General features: G+C 40.0%; 1 protein-coding gene across 1 annotated transcript; it reads left to right on the forward strand.

Moving 5' to 3' along the window:
• The first annotated feature begins 2323 nt into the window (after positions 1–2323).
• Positions 2324–21857, forward strand: LOC135464800 (DBH-like monooxygenase protein 1). Its single transcript, XM_064742355.1, has 12 exons — positions 2324–3185; positions 10401–10547; positions 11373–11552; positions 12121–12204; positions 12668–12847; positions 13811–13913; positions 15088–15254; positions 15637–15822; positions 16570–16629; positions 16924–17051; positions 18030–18195; positions 21117–21857. Exons 1-12 carry the CDS (start codon positions 2907–2909, stop codon positions 21255–21257), a joined length of 1821 nt encoding a protein of 606 aa, XP_064598425.1. The 5' UTR covers positions 2324–2906; the 3' UTR covers positions 21258–21857.
• The last annotated feature ends 1748 nt before the right edge of the window (positions 21858–23605 follow it).

The raw sequence follows: 23605 nt of genomic DNA on the forward strand, positions 1-23605 counted from the left end.
TGCCAGCGTCGACAGGCTGAACTGCTAATGGCTCGGCTCTGGGAAATATTCAGGATTTTCAAATGCAATCTGGATTCTTTCAAATGCGACACCAATCCAGACCAGCCAATTTTTACTTGTGGACTTAATTTACTTAATTCCATCGTCACTGAAAAGTATTGACTGATTCTCTTTGCATGAATCCGTCCTAATTTTGTACTTTCTATACTTTCGTAGCTATTTGGTAGTTTTTGTTGAACCCTGTGTTGAGAATTAACCCTGTGATGATTGACCCGGAACGTCCATTTTCGCCGGTACAAGAATGCCTAGATTGGTCTAGAACGCCTCTTTTGCGAATTCAACCCAGTTATGTACGCGTAACCCTTCCGCTCCTCCCCCCCCCCCAAGTATCCCAACCTTATCCCTCTACCACCTACCAACCACACCCTATTATACAGTTTGTGTAATGAAACTCAGCATGTGGATGTTTTGGGGCTTTTGTTGCGTAGTTACGTACTTCACAAGTGTCTTTGTGGCATGCTAAACAAACAGATCATATATCAATCCGTCTGAGGAGATTATCCTTTCATTAATACGACAACCAAAAAATTTGGTATCGGTATGAAATGAAACATTTATATTTACTTCGCGTCATTGTATACAAACGACAACCAAACAAACATTAAAATCAAATCAAATCAAAAAGGTGACATATAGGTTAATGAGAGAGCAATTATATGACCATCGGGAATTGTGTATTAAAATCTGTCGGTTCTGCAGGAACGATATTTGGCGTCCTCATTAGATACGTCGTTGCTGTTCTTCATCACTGGAACTCGCAAAGCCTTTAATCTTCTCACATTGACAGCGTTTGAATTGTTGGAGTCGCCTTGTGCCTGTTTTGCACACGGTACTGAAGGATGTCTTGGCGGGAACCTCAAGATCTCTGGGACAACGTGAGGATCAACTTTGGTAGTCAAAACCTCTACGAAATCTTTGTCGCCATTTTGGGTGTTCGCCGCCGCCGCTTTTGTCGCTATCCATGAATACAGATTGGAGTCAATGTCCACTTTTGGGATGCAGTTCTCCTGAGACGCTGAGACCGTGGTGCGTTTGGCCGTGTACCGAGACGTGAGCCAGGTGGAATAGTGCGCCCTTAGTTCTGCGTATTGAAGGAAAGCTTGCCGAACAATTGCACCCGCTTGAATCCTAAACTTCTTCATGTGTTCCCACTCGAAGTTCATCCTTTCGTACATTTTTTCGTAATCTATAATGTCTACGTTTTCCATTGTGTCCGCCAAATCCCGTGTTGTCTCGGTAATTAGTCCAGGTTCCACATTGTTGTTGTCTGTTGTTGTGATAGGTGGTAGCTTATTGTGCTTGGGACTCGCCTCCAGAACATTGCCAGAAGAATTCCTGAAGGTTGCTGTCTCTGGTTTTCGTATGGGAGTTATGGTGATCCCTGGTAAAATGGGAGTGGAGTTGAACTGCTTTGATTTAAGGCAACTTTTCTCTGCAGCCCTTCGGGCGTTCTGATCCGCCTTTTTACGTAAAAGCGCCACTTGTTTTGGCAGAGGACGGCGAGTAGCTTCCGAGTAATGTTCGTACGAGTCTTCAGCCATGTTTGACACACTAGATTGTTGCAAATATTTGCAAAATTGATTCTCTAAGATACTGAGCTTGTTCAGAACTTGTTCAGAACTTGTTCTGAAATAGTTGACTGTAATTGTGACATCATAGATAGTTGACAACTTGCGCAGTAATAGAAACCATGACATAATATAAAGGCCGTATATTGATTATGACGTCACTTTGAATTAATTGGATACCGGCGGAAGCCTGAAGTGGGACGTGTTATGTCATTTCAGCGACGCTAGAAATTGGACTGCAGCGTCAACATCGCTACGTCACAGTGGGTAGAGTAAATACGTCACAGATGAAGCCACAGCAAGCAACACGTTTCGCGTCGCTCAACAAAAGACTTGTGGCGTGCAAGTCCTATGTCACACTAGCGCCACCTTTTTTGAGAGGAAAATCTGTCGGTATCCCATTTAAACGTCTGGGGAAAAAATGACAGTTCTGACGTAGATACCATAGGTATTTAGGAATAAAATTTGTAGTGAACTACAAATATTTTGATTTATTTGATTTATTTATTTATTTGATTGGTGTTTTATACCGTTTTCAAGAATATTTCACTTATACGACGGCGGCCAGCATTACGGTGAGAGGAAACAGTGTTTTTGGCCTGAAAATGAAAGTTATCAAGTAAATACATAGTGATGGGAGTTTGTCTACCGGTACAGTTTTCTATAATTGTGTATTTGTGTATAGTTTATTTTTGGCCAGAAATGAACCGAGCAAGTATGTACCGTTTGCATACAGCTCAAAACACCATGGCTTGTTAACCTTGGTTAGAACAACAATGAAATGAACAAATAATGACTACAATAAGGAAAAAATAATGCGTTTGTGAAAACCTTGCCCATGTTTTTTTTTTGCGTTTTATTTGTATTCATTGTCACTGTTTTGTGTTCTGTCATGAGCAGTGTACTGAAACCCATAAAAAATACCAATATTGGGCTGAATGTATGGTGAAAATTAACGACATTCTATCTATAACTGTGTGGCGAATAGGTTGCTCTGAATTGGACTGTTTGTTCAATACCCTCACTGTCACATGCTGGTTGCTAAGTAAATACTTCAGAAGTCACTCCTTTCTCTGATATTAAAGACTGACCTAAAAATCCATGTCATATGAGAAGACACATATATACAACCTTGTCCTGTAAAACCTCGTCCGCGTGGTTAAATATTGCAAAACTCCTCCAAGTGCTTACACATTGCCTATTGTATATAAAAGGAGAGCTGGAAAGGTTGAGACGGGACACAACGCAAACAGCCATTACAGAGGGAAAACTTCAAAAATGGTCCCTCATCTGAAATCTTTCCTGATTGTTCTGTCCCTATGCATCGGGACAGCGTTCTCCATGAGGGTAACGTCCATGCTGCACCACAGCGTGGTTCTGGACCCAGATGGGAATTTTCATCTCTCATGGGACTTCGATAAGGACATAATCGTCTTTGAGGTCCGCGTGAAGACGCTGGGGTACGTGGGCCTGGGACTGTCTCCAAACGGAGGAATGGCCGGCGCTGACGTCATCATCGGCGGCGTCAATGATGTTGACGGCACAGTCTACTTCGAGGTAAGTTTTTGTTCTGAACAAAATCTGAATAAGGGCATTTGTTGCTGTCGGCTGTTGACAATATCCTGGTGAAGCTCATTGTGTAGGCTTATTATACACTAGGTGTAACAGAAACCTGCGGATGGTGGTGGTTTCCTCTCGGGCTGTGCCGGGTTTCGTCCCACCACACTGCTGGTCGCTATCTTATAAATGAATAAATAAATAAATAAATAAATAAATAAATAATATGCAATAACACATAATAAAAGAGCAAAAATGTGACGTAATCGATACCCTACATTGCCGGAATAGTTCATAAAACCCACCTTAGAATTTAAATATCTGGTTGCATTAAATTCTGTTCAAGAAAAGTTCCAAAAATGTAATGAAACATTTGCTACGTGTTCTGTTTTTGGTCGTAGGAGCCTACATGGTCATACACCTATAGGCTACAGGTAATTACCTATGTTTCTGGTAAAACGCTTTGTTCTGGCATACACTACAAAGAGAAAATTCAGCGACAATAGAAAAAAAAAGTATAGCGTCCATCTTATTAGACAGCTGTGTACAAAACGGTGCGATGTGACCAATCAAATTTACGATCATGTGGTTCGAATTTGAGATAAATGAGCATATATATAATATGAGCGTATTTCCATATATGAGAAAACAAGATGAAGCTGTTTGCTTATTTTCTGTTGAAAGGCATACTCATGAATTTTTAACTAATACTATAACGGCCAATTTAATTTATGGTTGGAGTAAACTGGAGTGCTTGTTGATCAGCAGCGGTCTACAGCCTACTTGTATCTAACTGGCGTATAGAAAAATCGTTTTATATATATTTTTATTTGATTTATTTGGTGTTTAACGTCATTCTCAATCGCAGTCGAGCCAGCGAGAGTTGGATTTGAACATTTGACACCATTAGTGAGGAAAGGGGGCCAATCGCCTTCTTCGAGTATGACCCGTTATACGTGCAAACGAACTAGCAAAAATACTGAAAAATACCTAATACGAACCAATTAGACCAAATCTGTACCTCTGTGTTCGAATACCAGGTACTGTACACACAAAATGCTTGGTATTGAAGAAACTGGGTCAGTTCTATATTCATATCACCGCGTGACAATTTGTTTGATTACACTGGTCATTCTACAGGTATAATATATAGTGGCCCTCTCTGACCTTGGAGATATTTACCGTTATATTTATTATACCAAAACATGTCATTTTAGTAACTGGCACGTCGCCAGTCCCAAGTCCTGGACGCAGCTTTGCATTTTTTTTTTATGAATACAAAGGAAAACGAAGTCCCCTGAGACTAAGACGGTTAGGTCGTGTCGGATGTATCTGGAATGTTTTCTCGGTGGGGGTAAGGGAGGTACGGAGGAGGGGGGGGGGGGGGGTGTTGGTAAGGCGGTGGGGGTGAGGTATTTGCAGCTCTTAACTCACATGTTTGTGTTTGCATTATGTAGTCCATAATGGGGCCCCCAAACGAACTTGAAGACGTGCTTAGTGTACAATGTCGCATTTACACATCGAGTATTGGTATAAACGCACATAAAGAATCGAGGACAATTTTATATTTATTTATTTACGTCTTTATGTCTTTATTTAATCGGAGTTTAAGAAACCGGGCTAAAGAATATTTCGCTTATACGACGGCGGCCAGAATATTTTATCGGAGAAAACCGGGCAGAAATCCAGGACCATTAATAGATTGATGACCCACCGACAATTTTATAGGAGGGACCGCTGACGTAAAATTAGGAAATAATCTGAAGAAAACAATATATTATGATATGTCAATTGTCATTGATGGCATAGATGAAAATGATCTTATATACCATAAGTTTTCAATAGACTTTCTATGTTATGATACTTAAAACGCTTCCTCACCTTTGAATTTTCATCGAACTTTCAATGCAAAAGTTCTTCCGACAAGCACCAGCCATTGCGCTGATCCAGAGCTAATTTCCAAAACTGAAGTTTCTTGCTCTAAACCCTTAGGTCGGCGACCCCCGAGCAAAACACACAAGACCTTACCCTCCTATCCAACGTGGCACACCCTAAACCAATATATATATATATATATATATATATATATATATATATATATATATATATATATATATATATATATATATACATCTTAAGAATTAAACTTTAAAATAGGGCCCTATCGCTTCGATGGCAGCGCCGGTGTCAGCATAATGTGACTGCGTGGGGCATCACACCTGATGCCTTCGACATGATACTTCAGTGGCAGTAGGACTTTGAGGCATGGACTTGCCCTCCCAAAAGAAGACACAGTCTATGTACACGCACCTAATGACTCCTTGTCGTCATATGGCTAATACATTGCTAAGAACGTCGTAAATCCCCACAGCATGCATACATACAAAGTAAGGCCCATAAAACCGGCCGTTGTTTCGAGCTTGGCGTTAAAGGAGAAGAAAACTTAAAAACATGACACTGTAGGCTGAAAAGAGCACATTTTTTTTCTATCTGGTGGTGCCTGCTGCATAATTTTGCGATTTTTCCTCGCCATACACGTAAAGCCTGAAAACGGCATAGCTGGCGTAAATCGCTGAGTTCATCACGTCCTCCATCCTTAACACCCTGTATTTTATGCTGAGGATGTCTTGCCTCTCAGCCAGTGAGAGTCGTTAAAATCGCCGGCTTGTTCGTGTAAACTCAGAACCTACTTCCAACATTCCGGTTTCCCGAGCAGGTAACGAACTGAACTGTTCGCTGCCTTCTGAGAAGAAGAGTTCTACCGGAAATGTACGAACTGCACTTCAGAGGTTTCCGGCGGCAATTTTCCTAACACAGAAGACTTCAGGACTAGTTCTTAGGCAAAATGGAATCGCCCCACAGCGTATGTTGGCGCTGACTTCATTTATAAATTATCAACTTCAGGTACATATTAGAATTTGTTATGGCATGCACCTGCGAGGAAATGCATACTCTTTTCAGTGATATTTGATTGATATTTACATTTTGTTCTCCTTTAAGTATTAATCAAATGAATAAAGGCAATATTTCTCGATATTTTTTATAATTACCGCTGAAATAGTGTGGCAAAATTTTATATATAATATTTCATTTTTTGTATTCATTTCGATGATGCTTTACCTGCGTAGTCAAGTATATTTTACATCTGTAAGTAAAGTCGTGTATTTATAGAGTATTTATAGCATGTGGTCGGGAACCGGGCCCTATAAAACGTGCGCCACAGAAGATTTGGTTGGAACTAGATTTCAAGGCGGCGCCTCATTTGTCAAGCAGTGAAGTGCCGCTGGGCCAAATAGGCCCAGGTTAATGCATAAATTAATGACTCCACTTCATCGAATCGCGTATGTCTATGTTATCTTTGCACCAGTCTCTCGCACAATATTTGTGCAATTCGAAGTAAGCTATCCTCCTTATAAAAATGTATATAGGCCAACATGACCATTTCATTTTTGGCAGGCCTATATCAATATTTGCATTCTGTGTCTTGTGACATCGGCCGTCTTTGATGTGATCTATAGCCTTTGTGTACTTAAGTAAGCATGGGAAGTTTTCTTACCCTATATCAGCTCATTTTCAGAAGACAATTATAACGCAGCGATTGCACCATCATCCTGGAGTTAAGGGGCGAGAGTTCAAATCCAGGCTTGACAATGTTAGGAATTTGACCACACAATAAAAGCTTATTTCCAAACGAATGTACAAGAATACAGTGGTTACAGCATTAGGTTACAGTTAAATCTGGAAGAGAAGAAGCAGCAGCTTTCAAGTCATGGCGATAGGACTACGGGATATTCACTGCAAGAAATACAAAAAAACTTTTCACTTTATAATTATTAGTTGTTTTTTTTTATTTTCAATCTCAAGAGGCTGTACATGGGCAGAGTTGATGACAGCAACAGATATATAATAAATATGCGCAGTGTTAAAGGTGGAGAAGACATAAAAATGACATAAAGTTAAGACGAAAGAGTGCGAAAAGTTATCTCTAAATGTGGTCTTCAATATTTTTTTTCCGATTTTTCCTTAAGGAGAAAAAGAGACTTTTTATAATGTGGGTATTTCGGACCACATTTTAGTATTTCTAGTCTTTGTTTAATTATGTCATAAAAGAGGATGTAACACAGGTTTAATAAATATTTTTGCACTAGAATTTGTTCATTTCAGGTAACAAATGTATGAGGTTTGGATGACATTTATACTTTTTATGTTTATAAATATTATCATAATTTAGGCATATGTTTTCATATAAACAAGAAATTTACATTCAAATAAATTTATTACACAAGCATCACATTCTTGTTTAAAACATTATTATGCAAAAACAATAAATACCAAAAGTTGGGCCCGAATACCCACCATACAAAAATATTTTCAAATGCCTTTTTCTCTTGAAAGAAAAAAAATCCAAAACAATGTTAAAGATCATACTGGCAAATAATTTTTGACGCTCTTTCATCTGATTTGGCATCATTTTAATGTTTTCTTCTACTTTAAAGATAAACGAGATGTAAAGAGAAGAAATACATAAAGGTATGACCACAAAGAGTCTTTAAAAACAAACCTTTCATCGATTACACTGATGCTGAAATACATAAATGGTTAAGTAATAAGAAATAGTCAAGTAGAGCAAATATCGATTTAGAAACGCACTGTCTTTAAAATTTACTTTGTTGTGTAAAATATCGATCTCTGCATGTTGTATGCTGTTAAAAAAAATGCCTGTGCTCTGGCACAAATAATGTTTCGGTGAATACTGACACAGTTTGGTTGAAGATAAAATGGTGTAGGGTGTCGTCATTGTCACTGGGAACATAGTAAAATAAAACTGATGGATAAGAAAACATTAATAATGTGAAATAGTTTTGTTTAGTCTCCGTATATAATCTAATTTATGTCAAATATTAAGGTCTAAATGCAAAAACTAGTGACACCCACGACCATCCGTGGGTGTCACTATCAAGGTTGATAGTCTCAACTTTTTCGGCAATACTCTCAATACAGTGGCTTTCAAGAATACTGTCCCAGGCAGAGGACTTTAAAACATCGCGATATTCACTCCAGTCAGCCAGATTATATTTCCAGATTGCTTTACTGTAACTCTTTTCGAAGATTGTACTGGAATGAAAACGAACGTAAGTTTGACAGTGGTCGCTACAGAAATTTGAAAGCACACCGGAGCCAATAATTTAGTCGGGTTTATTACAAATTATAGGGCCCAGAAGATTGTTTGACTGAGGTCTTGTAGCTGTGTGAATTATTTGACTCAATCTCAAATGAGAAATAATATCTCCCAACTTTTAAATTTTGAAAGGCCTAGAAGGTTCTCGTTAAGGTCTCCTACGATGATGACATTTTTGTTTGGATTATGGTTTAAAACGCGTTCTTCTAAGACTTCCCACTACTTCTGGGCTGGGGAATTAAGAGGACGGTATATGACACAAAGAAGGGTATTGAGTTCATCATTGATTTCAACCCATACTATTTCTAGTAGGTCACAGTCAAGATCAGTGCGTCGAGTTGCGGCCAAATGGTTGGCAACATAAACACAGACTCCGCCCCATGTTTGATTACAATCTCTGCGAAAAGGTGCGTTATACCAGCATAACTCCATTAAGATAGCCATAAAATTTAAAGCACCTTAATTAGCTTGAAAAGGTTGACATTCATACTCCTTACAGCGCATGCAACAATCTATACTTTTCACTTTACATCACTGCCACCACTAGTAAATTTTGCACCCAAATCTTGAACAAAGCCGAAGTGACTAGTGTCACGTTGATGAGGCATGAAGTGATGTCAGAAAGAAGCAATCCTTCTTAATCTTTGTCTCTAACAATACTTTATACATATGCATCTTCTTTATCTAGAGTATGTGCAATATGATTTTATCCACAACCTGAAACAATATTATTAATGAATACTGATTAAATAGTTCCATGGGAGGAAACAAGCGATGAGGCTAAGCTTAAACAAGTCTATACATGCGTCTCACACACACTCCAATGGTCCAGCTTGTCTATTTGGGGGCTGTGAGGTAAAGCGAAAGGCAGAGAGCGACTCATGTGCTGTAAGGAGTTTGGTTGACATTCCCCTGCTCTTGCTGTTCGTGGGACCTTTTGCGCACTCTGACGTCCGCTGACCACCTTTTGCCCTCCAGGACTAAGGCGAGCATACCCATAAGCTTACGTGGCACGAAGAAAAGGTCGTCAGTAACGTGTCAAAGGTCGGTAATGGTTAACCTAATGAATTATACGTTGTATGCTAACTAGCCCGAGACTGCTCTGACGTTGGCCCTGGATGACCATTCTTCGCTGGGACTCGTATAGTCATGGATTGCTTGCACTGACTTCTAAAAGAAGCATCATAAAATTTCGGAAAACAGTCGATTACTAACCTCCCCGGCTTGTCCAGTTACTCCTTTACAATGCTTAGCGACCCAAAACACCTGAGTGTTAAAATCCCGAGCTGTCGATCATCCTAAACGACACGGAGGTTCTAAGTGCGGATAGGAAAATACCCAGCGTTTTGGGAACGGTCTTAGATCTTGTATCGCTACAACCTACAACACGTGATTCGGTGTTTGCCCAGCCACTCTGCACCCCCCCCCCCCCCTCCTTCCCCCCGTAACACTGATATCCATCGTATCAGTGATCAAATTAGCGTTTAATAACCATGAATCAGTGTATATATTCTAATTCCCCAACCTTTTCGCATATGAAAGAGCAACCCAACAATGCAATTTATGCACATTGGTTGGATTGGTCAATTTCAGGGTTTCAAAAAGTGTAATTTTATCAGTCTACTAAGATTAATGCCTTCTGAATATGCTTGATTAAACACCTTAAAACATGAGAAAATGTCCAAGAATTTCGTACAGTAGTACGGTTATGTCTCACCTGAAGATAAATGCATTATCAGGCAACATGACAAAAACAACAAATTTCTCCGAAGTCTTATCTCACAGGTACAAATTGCTATGTGCCGATGGGTCAGTCTTGAATGCATGTTACAACGTTGCAGTCTGCTAACGCCATACCAATTCTACCTGTTCCTTTCGTGGTGCCAGTGTCCGACACATATAGGTCCTTCAACACACGCACACACGCACACAAACACAAAAACGCGTTTATCAAAATAACACTTTCGTACAATAAAATGCACTTTGCTAAGAATACACGTTAAATTACTTTTACCCTCTCAGTTCTTCTTTTCCAGGACCGTCATGCTGTGGGCATGAAGGAACCGTTACTCGACAAGAGCCAGGACTGGCAGCCAGAGAGCGGAAGTCAGAACGACACCCACACTATACTCCGCTTCTGGCGGAAGCTAGACACCTGCGACGACAACGACAGACGCATCACGGTAAGTGATCACCAGTGAGTCGCGTGATGACAACGACAGACCCATCACGATAAGTAATCACCTGTGAGTCCCGTGATGACAACGACAGACCCTTCACGATAAGTAATCACCTTCGAGTCACGTCATGACGATAGACCCGTCACGGTAAGTAATCACCACTGAGTCACGTGACGAAAACAACCGATTCATCACAGTAAGTAATCACCTGTGCGTCACATGACGACAACGACAGACCCGTCACGGTGAGTAATCACCTGTGAGTCACATGATGACGACAGATCCGCCAAGGTAAGTAATCACCTGTGAGTCGCATGATGACGACAGATCCGCCAAGGTAAGTAATCACCTGTGAGTCACAAGACGACGACAGGCCCGTCACGGTAAGCCTCAGATGCTGCAAAGTCTCACATAAATGTGCGAAATTTGCTGACTTGTGCGTGACTTATCATGGTTGCAATGTTTTAACAAGGATAGAGAGTCACATGGGTTTGTCTGTCCAGTATCGCAGAAATGCTCTTATGCGCTATAGAAACATTTCCATTGTCAGGATATTAATATTAGCTATTGATTACGTTGCCATCTGATTAAAATGACCAAAGCTAATGTGTGTTGTCTAATCTATATATGGCCTATACAGTAATTGTAGACTAGCGGTGTCAAATTTGATTGAAACCACGTCATTGCGGCATCACATTTGTTTTTAATCGGTGCCAATACGTGGGAAGTATCTTGACGACCGCGTAAAACTTCAATCAATCAAATAAATTAATAAATTTCATGGGTGCCTAGGGATTTATCCAATATTTCATCCCTTCTCTCATCTAGACCGACACTGCGCGCGTGATTTGGGCTTACCATGACAACGACTGGGGCTCTGACGTCACCGGAAGTGTGAGGTATCATGGGAGTAGAAGAGGCTCAAAAAGTGTCCTTCTTCTGAACCCGCAAAAAGTTCTACCGAAGATGCCCAATGATGTCGTCACCGTAGATTTCATCAACGACAAGGTAAAAGAATGGTTTAAATAGTAAGCGATGTAACCAAATCACAGTTTTGGCTGTCAACCGGTAAAACAATATCCACGGTCAAATTTCCAAATAATAGTTTCAATAATAAAATGAGCATCATTATCTCTAACAAATACTTGAACAATTTTATAAACATATATAATTTTTACAGGACGATAATTACCTGGAAGTAGAAGTAGTCTTATTTTTCTTAAAGAGAATTAATTAAAGACATTCAAATATTTGAATACTTAGGTGAGCATTATGTACCATTCTGACAGTGTTGAAACGTCAGCAGTTTTTCTTTTCTATATACCAAAGTACGTATTTATTTAAGATAATTTACGTAACGTGCTCAACACGTTTTGTCAATAATCAGAAAAAGGTAATAAAATTCCACGTTACGTCATAGACATTCCATGTGACGTCAGAGCCATTCCATGTGACGTCATGGACATTACCTCTGGAGTCATGGATACCATAACATATGAACGTGGCCGATAAAGGTTCACCTTAAAACATGACATGATCGATCGTTCTGCTCTTTACCTCTACCTCTACCACGAAGGTAAAAGTTCCCGCCGAGGACACGGTTTACTGGTGTCAGGCGTACTCCATGCACATGTACCGCGAGAAACACCACGTGATCAAGGTACGTCTGATTCATCTACGGGCAGGCCCATTTCTCTTTGGTAGGGGGGGGGGGAGTTATTGTTACGGTATTCACCTGCTTTAAGCTTGAGGCGCTGAAGCATCTGTCTCACTTAAGCAAATGGCGCTGGAGCACCCGCCTTTTGTTTATCATTGTATAAAACGGCCACAAATTCATTCGTTCTAGATGACCTGGCAAAAATACGTTAGTTCTCCATTTACGATGAAAATCACATACGTTTAATTCGGTCCAAAATGTCACCATAGATCTTTCATTTAAATTTAAAGCTTAAAAAACCAAAACAAACAAAGAAACAACTGTCATCTCGCTTAGGAAAGGTTCAGAATGACTTTTTAGGTAACTTACATGTCATCTGATCGTTTAAAATCCTACAACCAATCAACCAATCAAACAACTATGCATGTATACAGTCAATCCGCCAATAAAGCTTGATTTTTTCCAGGTCGAGCCAATCATTCAGCCCGGAAACGAGCAGCTGGTGCATCACATAGTGCTGTACGCATGTCCCATAGGAACAGCCAATGAAACGGCCGGACAAGGGGGTCCATGCTGGGCGAACTTCATGCCCCCGGCATGGAGAGGCTGTGTCTCCACTATCTTCGCGTGGGCAGTCGGGGCTGGGGTAAGATGAGCATATATATATATATATATATATATATATATATATATATATATATATATATATATATATATATATATATATATATATATAATGGTTTGCGTTTTTGGCTCCATTCCTAAGAACGATGTAACAAAATTATTTCACAAGCAGTTTCCTAATTTCTGGTGTTTGCTTATGATTTAATGATTCAAAAATATATTATATAGACTTGCACAGGCGAGTTATTTTTTTTATCTTGACCACAAAAAAAAGTTTCCAACGACCAGAAAGTTGGTAAATATCCCAGAAAATATTAATACGATTTTATATTTATCATTCGCATCACGTCATTTCAAAATGTAATGGTTTATCTCTGGTTCGTCTGATTTGTTTTAACCAAGTCTGCAGTACTTTTCATTTGAAGTCTGATATTGTCATTGCTTGAATCAAACGTTTTTACTTGAAATGAGAATGTTGGCATGGTAATGTCATAACCACGACCTGTTGAGTTTGTAAACATCAAAGTGTTGCAGATTACGTGGACTTTTATTCCTGTACATCTAAATTGGATGTAACGTGATTATACCATTTCAACGCACCGTGCAAATGTGACGATATCACTTTAGCTCAGTTAACTTTGAACAAACATTTGTTATTGTTCATCAATACATGACAAAAACGTGTTTTCTGTTCCAAGAATCCGAGTTTATTAGTACGCATCTCAAAATAACTCGGATTTATAAAGTTATGCACTTCCTGTAATAAAGGGAAATTTTTTGATGCAAAAATTTAGATGCAACTGGTTCATGGGTCACGACAACATTATGTGAAAACCACGTTTTGCCAACAGTCTTGAGTATGGCCGACGTGTGGCTTACATGGTATGATTCAACGATTACGGCTTAGTACCACTTCGTCATTGAACGTTTCCATCATTTCTATACAATTGTTAATAAACTGTAACTTTATCTCATCCCCTGACAGCCATTATACCTCCCAGAGCACGTGGGTTACCCCTGGGGTTACGAAGACGACCCCAAACTTATTTTATTGCAGACGCATTTTGATAACCCAGGAAAACGCAATGGTAAGAGAAATATGTATCTTGCACGCACTGTTTCAGAGTTCTATTTGGGACTCATACAATTTGAAGAAAACAGGGAGACAAAAAACAAAACTCAACAAAAATGAAAAAAAACTCCATAAAATTACAGAATTTTTTTAATTTTATTTTTCAGACACAAAATTAGATACTATTAAAATTAAGAATTCTTAAGGATGCTCTTCTGACAGTATATCCATCTTCATCAACAACCGCTTGGTCCTTCTTCAGTGAGGTAGCACGTGCAGACATTGTCCTTGGTCAGTGAAGTGGCATGTGCAGACATTGTCCTTGGTCAATGAAGTAGTATGTGCAGATATTGCCTTGGTCAGTGAGGTGACATGTGCAGACACTGTCCTTGGTCAGTGAGGCAGCATGTGCAGACATTGTCCTTGGTCAATGAAGTAGTATGTGCATATATTGCTTTGGTCAGTGAAGTGGTAGGCCTATGTGCGGACATTGCCCATGGTCAGTGAGGTAGCATGTGCAGACAATGTCCTTGGTCAGTGAAGTGGTTTGTGCAGATATTGCCCTTGGTCAGTGAGGTGACATGTGCAGACATTGCCCTTGGTCAGTGAGGTATCATATGCAGACGTTGCCATTGGTCCGTGAGGTGACATGTGCAGACATTGTCCTTGGTCAGTGAAGTGGCATGTGCGGACATTGTCCTTGCTCAGTGAGGTAGTGCAGACATTGCCTTTGGTCAGTGAGGTATCATATGCAGACACTGCCAATGTACAGTAAGGTAGTGCGTGTAAGCATTGCCCTTGGTCAGTGAGGTATCATATGCAGACATTGCCATTGGTCAGTGAGGTAACCTGTGCAGACATTGCCCTTGATCAGTGAAGTGGCATGTGCGGACATTGTTCTTGCTCAGTGAGGTAGTGCAGACATTGCCCTTGGTCAGTGAGGTATCATATGCAAACACTGCCATTGGTCAGTGAGGTGTCATATGCAGACATTGCCCTTGGTCAGTGAGGTGACATGTGCAGACGTTGCCCTTGGTCAGTGAGGTGGCATGTGCAGACATTGCCATTGGTTAGTGAGATGGCATGTGCAGACCTTGCCCTTGGTTATTGAGGTCTCGTTCGGCCATTTCCCATGTTGATGAATATGATAATAGTTCTAGCAAATGAATAGTGTTGTTGTTGTTGTCCAGATTGGGTGGATTCCTCGGGATTACGACTTACCCTCACCCAGCAGCTCCGGCAGTACGATGCCGGCTCCGTGTCCGTCGGGGTCACCGTTTGGAAGACACACATAATCCCACCCCACGCCGAGCACTTCACGACAGCTGGTCACTGCGTGCCCGACTGCATTACACAGGTAATAATGACACACGTACACAGGCAATGATGACATACAACACAAGGTTATCATGACATACGTTACACAGGTAATGATGGCGCACATTACGTCGTCATTATGCTCTCCCCGCAGCCAATATGCCTCCAACAACTAGGTCGCAGGTTCGTATCCAGCTGTCCCTTTGTCGGGTTCTTTGTCAGGTACCTCGTGGAAGGCGGTGTATGGTTTACCCTGCTCGGTTTGATAGATCCATGAAACTTACTGCCTTTAAGAATGGGGCAATTTTGAGCACAGCGTTAAATATCAACATTTCTTGGTTTAGGATTTTTGTTGATTAAATGTAAGCTGATTTTGAACAGAAAAAGAAATGCCCTGACGATTTTCACTTGTGTGTACGCAGAGCATGGGGAATGTGTCCGAAATCAATTTGTTCGCATCCTTCCCGCATGCGCATCTCATCGGTACCGGTGTGCGCTTTCGTCACTTCCGGGGAGGTAAAGAACTAAGACCGATAACCGTGGACGACAATTACGATTTCAACTACCAGGAAACCAGGCTTTTGGAAGAAGAGGTCAAAGTTCTACCGGTAGGTCAAAGTTCAACCAGTAGGTCGAAGTTCAACCAGTAGTTCAAAATTCAACTGGTAGAGCAAAAGATCAGCTGATACGTCAAATTTCAATCGGAAGGTCAACACCCAACCGGTACATCAAGGTTCAACGGGTAGTCTGGCGATCAACAAAAATGTTTTAGTTGAACTGTGAATGACTATCCTTTATACAGAATTCCATGTCCCAAACGATCAGACCCGACATTGCTTGTAGGTGTTATAGTTCCTAGTAAATAGATTGAAGTCTCAGCTGTTGTGACTCTTGCCAGTTTGCATTACAGTTCATACCGACCTACTGGTCAAATTAAGTTTCGGAAGGCCAATACTCAACCGGTAGATCAAGGTTCAACGGGTAGCCTGGCGATCAATAAGAATGCTAAAGTTCAGCGAGTAGGCCGTTCTGTCGTCTGGCAAAAAATAACAGGGCAATAAAGTGAAGAAGAAAGGATACTAGTTTTACTATATTAGAAAAGTGATATATGTTATGTGTACAAGGGGTGTATTAATTTATTGATATTTTAAAGCAGTTTCGGTTCAATTTCAAAAGTAAAGTCCATGTCACAATTCGGAATACAACAAACGAAATGAACGCTTGAACCTAAAGATTTGAATTTGTTCAAAGCGCGATGATTTTTTTGAAGTTGAACTAATCCTAAGGAACCAGATTTCTGAACCAACTGAGACCGGAGAATGCTGTGTATTTTTACTGGAGAGTTTTTTTTTCAGGGCGACCATCTGGTGACGGAATGTACGTACAACACGATGAAGAAAACCAATGTGACCTTCGTGAGTATGAATGGACAAAGGTCAAATATAAGACCTCTCTTGTATAAAAGAAAAACAAGAAGTAGGCGCTCCCTTCATGAATAAATGCTGTTAAATTTAATTAAATAACAACTGGCTTCCATCTTCATAAAACGCATCAACCAATACAGGGATGAATTTATAAAGAAAAAGACACGAACGCAGATGTATACTTTCTTGCATGTTAAAATCGTTAACCAATGAATAGCCTTGTAGTATGATACAAATACCCAATCCATATGCCCATCCAATCTGTCCTTTCATAATTGCTACCAGGGAGGGGAGAGCACCAATGAGGAGATGTGTCTCACGTTCGCTATGTACTACCCCAGAACGGGGCTCGTGAACTGTCATAGCCTGGTAAATCCAGAGAGTCTGATCAACTTCGCCAACCTCACCATTTTGTAAGTCTGTGTGCATGGATCCCATGCGAGAAAGCAATTTTTCACCTCAGTTAATTTAAAATGGTCCAAAAATGTTCAAAGTACTTGTTAAAATTCCTCTAAAGATTGTTCCCAATTTTAAATCTTGGAATTTTACGTTTAGACTTCAAGTCAAGACTGCATGGCTTTGTGGAATTGATCCCTAGAGTCGGCATTAAGGGGAGCTTTTAGGATTTCATTTAGTTCCGATTTTGACTTTGAATTCAGGATGCGATTTAAACGCTAATTTTTTGGACCCAGACAGTTTAATTTTGAAGACGTACCGTCTTATGATAAAGCTGTCCAAAGGTTTAAGCTACTAATTTATTTATTTCACTGGAGTTTGACGCCCTGCTCAGTGATTTTTCAATTTTTTTTTTCAGGCTGCACATATTTATGCATATAAAAAAGGATATAGACAGATAGAGTGTAGCTCAGCCACTATAAGGAAATTTTGGCTCACCCCAGTCAAAAATCATTGCCCATAGTGTTAGATTTAAAACTGAGTTCATTCTTTTACTGGCTCTGTGAGATTATAAAATGTGCCTTTCAGTCAAAAATCATTGCCCATAGTGTTAGATTTAAAACTGAGTTCATTCTTTTACTGGCTCTGTGAGATTATAAAATGTGCCTGTCAATAAAACTGGTAAAATATATCATGCCAAAACAGGTTCGTAATTTATGAAGCACTAGTAGTTTTTAAAAACCAAAAGTGCTTTCAACCAGTCTGTCGAAGGAAAGAAATGTGAGTGTGGGTGGGTGGGTGTCGGAAGTGATTTGTTGGGTGGTTACAAGAAAAGCCCACATGATCGAGCGTTCTAAATTATCCAGAGTTAGGAGTACACAGTCAGTATTATGTAAAGAAAGAAACCGTGAGATCAAATTTCTGAATTACTTAATACCACGATATTTCGGTAAATATTAATGTCGTGATATGTTTATATTTTGCTTTTCTTTAAGCCCAAACTACACGGTTAATCTACCGTTGTCTAAGCGAGGTCGTGGAGTATTTGATGTCTTGGCCAATGATTTAGACTGGAAAGACAAAGCTATGACAGATCGGGCACAGGAATTGGCGAACAACAACACTGTAGTGGCAATGTGCTTCAGTGACAAAGTCTTCCCGGTGAGTACACAACAGTGATAACGTGTTTCAGTGACAAAGTGTTCTCGGTGGGTACACAACACTGTAGTGGCAATGTTCTTCAGTGACAAAGTCTTCCCGGTGAGTACACTACACTGTAGTGATTACGTGTTTCAGTGACAAAGTGTTCTCGGTGGGTACACAACACTGTAGTGGCAATGTGCTTCAGTGACAAAGTCTTCCCGGTGAGTACACAACAGTGATAACGTGTTTCAGTGACAAAGTGTTCTCGGTGGGTACACAACACTGTGGTGGCAATGTGCTTCAGTGACAAAGTCTTCCCGGTGAGTACAAAACAATGTAGTGATTACGTGTTTCAGTGACAAAGTGTTCTCGGTGGGTACACAACACTGTAGTGGCAATGTATTTTCAGTAACATAGTCTTCCCAGTGAGTACACAACACTGTAGTGGTCACGTGCTTCAGTGACAATGACTTCTGGATCAGTACACAACACTGTAGTGGTCACGTAATTCGGTGACAAAGTTTTAAAAGAAATGCTATGCGTTAAATTTGCTTAAAGGAGTAGGACACATTAAAATGATGCTGAAATCCGATGAAAAAGCGTCCAAACTTATTTGCAAACATGATCTTTATTAATATTTTCTCATTTTTTTTCAGCAGAAAAGGCTATTTGAAAATATTTATGTATGGTGGGTAATTTGGTATTTATCGTCGTAGCATAATAATGATGGGGTGCGCGTCTAATAAATTTATTTGAATGTAAATTTGTTGTTGATATCCAAACATATGCATTTAATCTGAAGAGTGACAATATTTATGAACATATTAAAATACAAATATGATCAAAACGCAAGTTGAACACATTTGTTAGCTGAAAAGACCAAATTCTAGTGCAAATATATTTATTAAACATGTGTCATATCCTCATTTATAGCATTATTACACAAAGACTATATTTGCCGCAAGACCCAAATATCCACCATGCAAAAAATTTTTTCATACACCTTTTTCTCTTTACAGAAAAATCGAAAAACATATAGAAAACCATACTGACAACTAACTTTTCGCACTCATTCATCTGAAATTTGTATAATTCTTATGTTTTCTCCATCGTTTAAGATTTCGGGACATAGCACATAATCTTTCCATTATTATACAGAAAGTGAAATTCCAAATACAGTGTTAAACAATCGCAAGAAAATCATTTCCACCAAAGGTTGTCTCCCTTTGCCTGTCAGTCGTACAACCAATATTGGATCACTGCATATATTACGGGAGGAGTTTTATGAAGTTTTCTCTGGGATAAGGATGAGAAGCTGAAGTGCTGATATTTACCATTTTGCTCTTCTTCTGTTGGTCCACAATTTGTGCCAGCAGCGTGGTGATTTCCTCGTTTTTCCTCAAATTCACCTCGGCTTTCTCGATCAACTCATTGGACAAACCCTCCAGCTGCTCTTGCGCCTTGTTTGTTACAACAACAACATAACCCTAATGCGATACCAGCAGAAGTCAACTGTCTTTTTCTCTTTAAAGAAAAATGGAAATAAAAGATACTGAAGACCACATTTACGACTAACTATTGATGCTCTTCCATCTGAACTTTAGGCTATTTTTATATTTACTCCCCACCTTTAAAGTAAAAGAAAGCTAAAATGTGAAGTAAGGTTCATCAGACAGACAAGTGAAAACTAAGCCAGATGCGGCCATGCACTCTTTCAAATACCTACCCTAAACCAATAACAAGAATATTCGATCAGCACTTCGAGATTAGGTCGAGATTAGGAAGATAACGCAACATTGAAACGAGACTCCAACGACATTCAGTCGAGAACTTCATGTAAATCTCGATCCTGCGTCTGAATCTCGCGTTGGCGACTAAAATTTGCACTCCTGTTAAGTTTTCGTCTGCTTTTTCATTTATCGACCAAATCTCGTCTGAATGTAGACCAAATCTCGCACAATGCATTGATCCTCGACTTAATCTCGTCATAAAGTCGCCTATATTCCTAGTCTCGTCAAAATGTTGCGGTATACTGGATTTGTTTGTCCAAGCTTAAATCCCCAATAAACCCGAGAAGAGCGACATTCGGACGACAACTCGAGATCAGAACGAGATTCGGAAAACAGGACGACATTCTGACGAGATTAGCGAGGCATTTAGTTGACAATGGGAGATTTAGAGGAATGGCGCGTTCTGGAACCAAATCTCGAGAGAATCTCGAATAAATCTCGCGTTATACTCTAAATCTCGAATGAATCCGTCGGAATCTTGCTTTGTCGTGTGAGTCTCTTCAAAATATCACCTACTTAATTCCTTAACTTACCTTCCAGTCTTGTGTGAAAGCGACATTCCTTTCTTTCAGTGTATACGTTCCCTCGTCCTTATTTATTGTACATATGTGCTTATTCTATTTTTTCTCGCGTCATAGTTTAGTGGTTTAGTGTCGCAAGGACACGGGTTCAAATCCGACCATTAGGATTTCCACATTCCCCCGCCGTCACTGTTTCCGAGGACTTAATGGCAATGAACGATAGACAACCCTTGTGTGGCCATTTGCTTAATTAGATGAGGATCACTCGTCTTCCACCAATCTGGTGTGCATATCTGCATGTCATATATGGAAAGTTCGTCAGTAACTTCTCAACTCATAAAACTGACTTCAACCTTTCAAACCATCTCTCCCACCAACATTTCGAAATATTCCAGGAGAACATTAGGGTGTAGTGCATTTGTACAGTTTTATGAAGCTTGCATTTTAAGTGACACAAAAAATTTATTTTGAAGTCTTTTTCATTGTAATTGTCTGCATAAATTCCACCAAAAAAGTGCTTTGGAGGTCGGAAAAGTTGAAAATTTTCAGTATGTGATCGGCGTTAAACAATAATGAAATAGATACATAAAGGAATGCATGACTCAAATGACTTAAACTACTTCATCAGGTCCACACCAAGACTGTCAAGCTCCCCGCAGTGACGGAACCTTACCTGGAACCTCGTGTCTGTCTATCTGGGGCTGTGACGTCATCGGTGCTCGCAGGATTTGTCTACCTCATGACAGCAATGGTTCTGTTGTTCCATTAATGAAAGTCCAGAAATATTTAGATTTTTTCATGGACTGTTCTACATAATGTGGCGGCACAGTGTTTAACTCAAATGTAGAGTTAATGTAACTGACAAAAGTGTTTAACGGCACACGCAGTATCTGTTATTATACAACACTTTTTTATGCTTCGTATTTTTGAATCTATGTAAATCATAAATCTATACAAACACCCATGTAATCAGAAATGTTTTGTCCATTACAAGTATTTTATTGATATGTTTGTTTCATATTTTATTCATTATCAGAATTTCCTGCTCTCATATATCTCCACTGTTTGATTACCGATACTGTTATACCGCTGAAGAGGAATAAATGTATTTTCTCCAATGAATAAGAAAATAAATTAAGGAAAGAAAGAAAAATCGTCTCAGAGTCGTAGGGTTATACCCAGCGCCTGTGCTAGTACTTATTGTTGTTTCTGTGCTTGGTTTTAATGTCGCTTTCAACAATATGCCCGTCTTCGCGGCGGTATATATTATATACAGTAGCATGCGGGTTTCCATTCTGACATGTAATAACGTTACTATAACCCCTTACTTGAAAGCTATATGGAAGACACCTAACTCCAAAATCACGAATCTGTCGTAGACTTAAGTCAGAATTAAGAGTCAGTCTTAAATTGTGATATTATTCCTGAACTTAGCTTTGAATATGTATTTTTCAATTTAATAATAAAAGTTTATGACAACTCCAAGGATACAAATATTTCCAAGGTAGTTAACAATTTTAGGGCTGTAAACTGTTTTGGATTTAAGACAATGTCTACCTAAAGACAGGTTAGTGATCCCGGTGCGAGAAATATACGTCATTATTATAGGGGTCGGGGTGTGGTCCAGAGGTTAAGGTGCTTCTTCAAACGATAGTACAGGCGAGGTGTAGAGTTCAAACGTGGTCCTTAGTTCGTATATTCCTAGTTTGTGAGGCCTTAATTGGTGAAAATGAGCAATCAACAACACTTCTATGACTGTTTGGATGGCCTCACGTTCTCTGAATATCACTTGACCTCAACCAGTATGCTACGCGTGTGGGTACATACGCAAGTCAGAAACTTGCCAAAGGTCGGCGGTTTACCTCTCACGTTGTGTAAGGGATTTATTCTGGAGTGTGTTTTGGGTTTTTGACCTGCATTTATGCACGCACACTTACCAATATGTGCGGTACCGCCGTGAAGTGTTAAGCATGTGCCTGCGCTTGGATACCTACGGCCACGCTGTCCTATTCATCAGTACAACGCTTTACGTGCGTCTGAAGGACAGCGCCCGTTCACGAATTTAAAGGAAACATGAAGAGATCCTATAAAACGAAGATAATAGTTTTAAGGAAAATAAAGAAATTCCTGCCCCCCCCCCCCCCCAAAAAAAAGACAGAGATCAAAAAATGTCATTGCTGCTGTATGTTTGATATATTTTCGTAATCCCTCTAATTCATTCATATTTTCCCGTGGTCTTGAATTTTCATCGATGAACATACTGGGACCGCGGGACCACCTTACCGCCCCCAATTTGCACTCAAAATTGTTTTGAGAGCTATCACCGTTGACGTCAGGGGCCTCCGTGGCTCAGTTGGTTAGCGCGCTAGCGGAGCGTAATGACCCAGGAGTCTCTCACCAATGCGGTCGTTGTGAGTTCAAGTCCAGTTCAAGGAGAGGCTTCCTCTCCAGCCGCACAAGGGAAGGTCTGTCAGCAACCTGTGGATGGTAGTGGGTTTTCCCCTGGCTCTGCCCGGTTTCCACCCACCTTAATGCTGGCCGCCGTCGTATAAGTGAAATATTCTTGAGTACGGCGTAAAACACCAATCAAATAAATAAATAAATAACCGTTGACGTCACATCATCAGGCTACTTAATTTCCGGACTGACTGCTGGCACCTTAGGAAAACAGCAGTTTAAAGCCACCTTTATTTCCCAAGAAGGAGACCGAGGAGCTTTTTCGTACCTTAACATGTTGAGCTACGTTCTAAACTCCACATTAAGAAAAAAAAAGCGTTTTATGAGTCCTTTAGCCCAGTGATTCGCATCAAAACGATGTCAGTTTCAAGACGGAATCTCCCAAATACAGGAGCAAATATCTTGCCGTATCAATTTGAACCAATAATGGACTACGCTGAGGTTCCAGCTAATGACACTGATAGCACTGAGCAGACTTCAGGTTCTGGGTTATCAGGCGATGAATTTTCTGCTTCCTCAGACTTCACGCCGTCATCATTATATGAAAAACAGGACATCGGCTAAACATAAGAGACATCTACGTATCTATTTAAGTCTTGACTTCACGCTGGTATGCCATCAATATATCAAGAATAACACATCGAACTTTCTGTTTACATC

Source organism: Liolophura sinensis, chromosome 4 (assembly GCF_032854445.1).
Source record: "Liolophura sinensis isolate JHLJ2023 chromosome 4, CUHK_Ljap_v2, whole genome shotgun sequence".
Classification (NCBI taxonomy): Eukaryota; Metazoa; Mollusca; class Polyplacophora; order Chitonida; family Chitonidae; genus Liolophura; species Liolophura sinensis.

Excerpts from the sequence above, each read along its gene's own strand:
- LOC135464800 (XM_064742355.1), top strand. The coding sequence starts at position 2,907 with ATGGTCCCTCATCTGAAATCTTTCCTGATTGTTCTGTCCCTATGCATC. Across the intron at positions 13,914-15,087 it reads TAACCCAGGAAAACGCAATG|ATTGGGTGGATTCCTCGGGA; the intron begins GTAAGAGAAATA and ends GTTGTTGTCCAG. Across the intron at positions 17,052-18,029 it reads TTCGCCAACCTCACCATTTT|CCCAAACTACACGGTTAATC; the intron begins GTAAGTCTGTGT and ends CTTTTCTTTAAG.